The sequence below is a fragment of the Oncorhynchus tshawytscha genome, linkage group LG11, assembly GCF_018296145.1.
Source record: "Oncorhynchus tshawytscha isolate Ot180627B linkage group LG11, Otsh_v2.0, whole genome shotgun sequence".
Lineage (NCBI taxonomy): Eukaryota > Metazoa > Chordata > Actinopteri > Salmoniformes > Salmonidae > Oncorhynchus > Oncorhynchus tshawytscha.
Genome location: NC_056439.1, coordinates 52,033,853 through 52,038,852, shown reverse-complemented (window position 1 = coordinate 52,038,852; position 5,000 = coordinate 52,033,853). Strand labels below are relative to the sequence as shown.

At 45.9% G+C, this 5,000-nt stretch overlaps 1 protein-coding gene across 3 annotated transcripts in view; it reads right to left on the bottom strand.

Annotated features, from left to right (window-relative positions):
• LOC112240545 (alpha-actinin-1) overlaps window positions 1-5,000 on the bottom strand; it is a 111,182-nt gene that overhangs the window by 28,796 nt on the left and 77,386 nt on the right. For all 3 annotated transcript variants that reach the window (XM_042330318.1, XM_042330316.1, XM_042330317.1), the window contains exon 8: window positions 4,373-4,458. In XM_042330318.1, the coding sequence (XP_042186252.1) occupies window positions 4,373-4,458 (86 nt within the window). The remainder of the gene's footprint in view (window positions 1-4,372; window positions 4,459-5,000) is intronic.

The window sequence follows — 5,000 nt, the reverse complement described above, 5'->3', positions numbered from 1 at the left end:
GAACATCTTGGCCATGTTCTGTTATAATCTCCACCCGGCACAGCCAGAAGAGGACTGGCCACCCCACATAGCCTGGTTCCTCTAGGTTTCTTCCTAGGTTTTGGCCTTTCTAGGGAGTTTTTCCTAGCCACCGTGCTTCTACACCTGCATTGCTTGCTGTTTGGGGGTTTTAGGCTGGGTTTCTGTACAGCACTTTGAGACATCAGCTGATGTACGAAGGGCTATATAAATAAATTTGAATTGAATTGGCCATGTCTCATGTCTCATGTCTCATGTGTATTTATGTGATATTTGAGTGACAAAAAAAAAGGTACAATATCTAACGACTAAAAAACTGAAATAAGAAAATGTTAGCTAACATGGGTCATGAACTTCCTCCCTGCAGCACTACAGGTACAGAGCTGGGAGGGCTGTGTTCAAATCTCACTGGGAGACACTTCTATAACAGAACCTACTTTGGGTCATGAACTTCCTCCCTGCAGCACTACAGGTACAGAGCTGGGAGGGCTGTGTTCAAATCTCACTGGGAGACACTTCTATAACAGAACCTACTTTGGGTCATGAACTTCCTCCCTGCAGCACTACAGGTACAGAGCTGGGAGGGCTGTGTTCAAATCTCACTGGGAGACACTTCTATAACAGAACCTACTTTGGGTCATGAACTTCCTCCCTGCAGCACTACAGGTACAGAGCTGGGAGGGCTGTGTTCAAATCTCACTGGGAGACACTTCTATAACAGAACCTACTTTGGGTCATGAACTTCCTCCCTGCAGCACTACAGGTACAGAGCTGGGAGGGCTGTGTTCAAATCTCACTGGGAGACACTTCTATAACAGAACCTACTTTTAAACATTTTATAATATACCCTTTCTAACTTAATAACTTTTATAACAGGTACTTTCTATCTTCATAAAGGTTTTACAACATATGTCTTTATAGTTTCATCAGAGACAGAGAGACGTTTCTCGTCCAGACACGGGAGCTAGAGAGGTACAGAAGGTATACAGGAAACAGGAAGTGGAGTAAAGCTTATAGGCAAATAACAGAGGTTGTTTTTGGACTGTGTAAGTTTGTGTTGTACAAATGCAACACAATGAGACATAAAAGCGTTCCTACCAACTGCAGTGCATCCAGAATCCTAAATAGACCTAAAGGCCTAAAATAATGTCTCTAATCGACCTAAAGGCCTAAAATAATGTCTCTAATAGACCTAAAGGCCTAAAATAATGTCTCTAATCGACCTAAAGGCCTAAAATAATGCCTCTCATCGACCTATAGGACTAAAATAATGACTCTCATCGACCTATAGGACTAAAATAATGTCTCTAATAGACCTAAAGGCCTAAAATAATGACTCTCATCGACCTATAGGACTAAAATAATGTCTCTAATCGACCTATAGGACTAAAATAATGACTCTCATCGACCTATAGGACTAAAATAATGTCTCTAATCGACCTATAGGACTAAAATAATGTCTCTAATCGACCTATAGGACTAAAATAATGTCTCTAATCGACCTATAGGACTAAAATAATGTCTCTAATCGACCTATAGGACTAAAATAATGTCTCTAATCGACCTATAGGACTAAAATAATGTCTCTCATCGACCTACCTGTTCAGGGGCAGAACAACAGATTTGTACCTTGTCAGCTTGGGGATTCGAACTTGCAACCTTTCGGTTACTAGTCCAACGCTCTAACCACTAGGCTACCCTGCCGTCCCAAACAAAATCTGGGTTGAGAACCAATGAAAAACACCACCCACTCAAATCACGTTTTGGCGTAAAGATGAGAATATCCTACCGTAGTTTCTCCAAGTGTCTAGAACTCTATTGGAGGGATACAACATCATTCTTAGATGAGAAATTCCATAATTCGGTGTTCCGTTGTCTCAGGTGTCGCTCCAGAATCTCCCATAAATGTTCAATAGGTTTGAGATCTGGTGACTGAGACCGCAACGGCATATGGTTTATATCCTTTTCCTGCTCATCAAACCATTCAGTTACCACTCGTGGCTTGTGGATGGGGGGCATTGGCATCCTATGGGGGCAAAGCCATGGTAGCTAAAATAATGTCCTGCCCAGCATTTCTATACATGCCTCTAAGCATGATGGGATGTTAATTGCTTAATTAACTCAGGAACCACACCTGTGTGGAAGCACCTGCTTTCCGTTAAAATTGTATCCCTCATTTACTGTTTCTATTATTTTGGCAATTACCTGTATATACAGTGCTTTCGTTAAGTATTCAGACCTTCATTTTATCTACATTTTGTTACATTACAGCCTTATTCTAAAATGGATTAAATCATTTTTCCCCCCCCTCATCAATATACACACAATACCCCATAATTACAAAGCAAAAACAGGTTTGTAAACATTTTTGGAAATGTATTAAAAATAAAAAATGGAAATCCCATTTACCTAAGTATTCAGACCCTTTACTCAGTACTTTGTTGAAGCACCTTTTGGTAGCGATTACAGCCTCTAGTCTTCTTGGGTATGACGCTACAAGCTTGTCACAACTGTATTTGGGGAGTTTCTTCCATTCTTCTCTGCAGATCCTCTCAAGCTCTGTCAGGTTGGATGGGGAGCTTCGCTGCACAGCTATTTTCAGGTCTCTCCAGAGATGTTCAATCGGGTTCAAGTCGGGGCGCTGACTGGGCCACTCAAGGACATTCAGAGACTTGTCTCGAAGCCACTCCTGCGTTGTCTTGGCTCTGTGCTTAGGGTTGTTGTCCTGTTGGAAGGTGAATCTTCCGTTGACACCGGGCAGGATGGGGCGTTGGACTCATGCTGCTGACGCCAAATCCTGACTCAGTATGACGCAACAGGAACCGGGATTTGTCGGACCAGGCAATGTTTTTCAACTCCTCAATTGTCGTATGGGTGATGGCGTTGCCCACTGGAGCCTCTTCTTCTTGTTTTTAGCTGATAGGAACCCGCTGTGGTCGTCTGCTGCATTAGCCCATCTGTGACGAGGACCGACGAGTTGTCCACTCAGAGATGTCGTTCTGCACACCACTGTTGTACTGCGCTGTTATTTGTCTGTTTGTGGCACGATTCTTGCCATTCTTCTTCGACCTCTCGACCTCTCATCATCTCACCACACACAGGACTGCAGCTGACTGGATGTTTAAACATTTTTTTGGCACCTTTCTCGGTCGTGTGTGAAAAGCCCAGGAGGCCGTTTCTGAAATACTGGTGCCGACGGTCATACCACGCTCAAAGCCTCTTAGGTCACTCTTTTTTTCCCGTTCGAATGTTAAACAAACAGTAACTGCCTGCCACGGTCACGTGACTCACTAGGAGCGATCCATTTAACAGGTGGTGTACCTAATAAAGTGGCCACTGTCTGTAGGAGCGATCCATTTAACAGGTGGTGTACCTAATAAAGTAGCCACTGTCTGTAGGAGCGATCCATTTAACAGGTGGTGTACCTAATAAACTGGCCACTGTCTGTAGGAGCGAACCATTTAACAAGAGGTGTACCTAATAAACTGGCCACTGTCTGTAGGAGCGAACCATTTAACAAGAGGTGTACCTAATAAACTGGCCACTGTCTGTAGGAGCGAACCATTTAACAAGAGGTGTACCTAATAAACTGGCCACTGTCTGTAGGAGCGAACCATTTAACAAGATGTGTACCTAATAAACTGGCCACTGTCTGTAGGAGCAAACCATTTAACAAGAGGTGTACCTAATAAACTGGCCACTGTCTGTAGGAGCAAACCATTTAACAAGAGGTGTACCTAATAAACTGGCCACTGTCTGTAGGAGCGAACCATTTAACAAGTGGTGTACCTAATAAACTGGCCACTGTCTGTAGGAGCGAACCATTTAACAAGAGGTGTACCTAATAAACTGGCCACTGTCTGTAGGAGCGAATCATTTAACAAGAGGTGTATCTAATAAACTGGCCATGAAAACAGTCAGCGGTGACCGTCACTAGTACACATTGGTGATTGTTGAGCCAATGAAAACAGTCAACGGTGACCGTCACCAGTACACATTGGTGGTAGCTGAGGTGAGGGGAGTTCATACCCCCTTGCTACGTAAAGCGACTTGAGCGTCTGTCTGGAAAAAAGGTGATAAATCCAAGAAGGAGAGCAGTTGTAACAACAGATCATGTGGAGGTTAGGGTTAGGGTTAGAGCAGATCAGATCGACAGACAGACAGAGAGAGACAGACAGACAGACAGACAGACAGACAGACAGACAGACAGACAGACAGACAGACAGACAGACAGACAGACAGACAGACAGACAGACAGACAGACAGACAGACAGACAGACAGAGAGACAGGAACCCAACCAGGGGAGTGGTGTAGTGAGGTGAGGAGGAAGGGGAGTGTTGCATCCTGGGATACCTTTTGAGCACCAGAGAAGGCGTGGTAGAAGCTAGATACGTAGGTCATGATGGCCTTCTCATCCGGGCGGGCCGTGCCCACGATATCTGGAGAGGAGAGGAGAGGATGGGGAGGGAGGAGGGGTTGGGGAGGGAGGAGGGGAGGGAGGGAGGAGGGGTTGGGGAGGGAGGAGGGGAGGGAGGGAGGAGGGGAGGGAGGGAGGGAGGGGGAGGGAGGGAGGGAGGGGGAGGGGTTGGGGAGGGGAGGAAGAGGATGGGGAGGATGTTGGGGAGGGAGGAGGGGTTTGGGGGTGGAGGAAGGGGTTAGGGAGGAGAGGAAGAGGATGAGGACGGAGGGCGGGGGGTTGGGGAAGGAGGAGGGGGTTTTGGGGACGGAGGAGGGGGTTGGGGAGGAGAGGAGAGGAGGATGGGGGTGGATGGGGGAGCAGGGGGAGAGAGGGAGGGAGGGGTATGGTAATGGACATTTTAAACACAAGAGATAAATGACAGAGTAGAGAATGGGGGTGTCTCAGCAAACACACCCCCTTCCCCTATATACAGTCAGCTACTTCTGGCCAGGTGAAAACACAACAGACAAATGGGTACCATAGAGTAGAATAGAGGCCACATTTTTGCGTTAATCCCAGCAA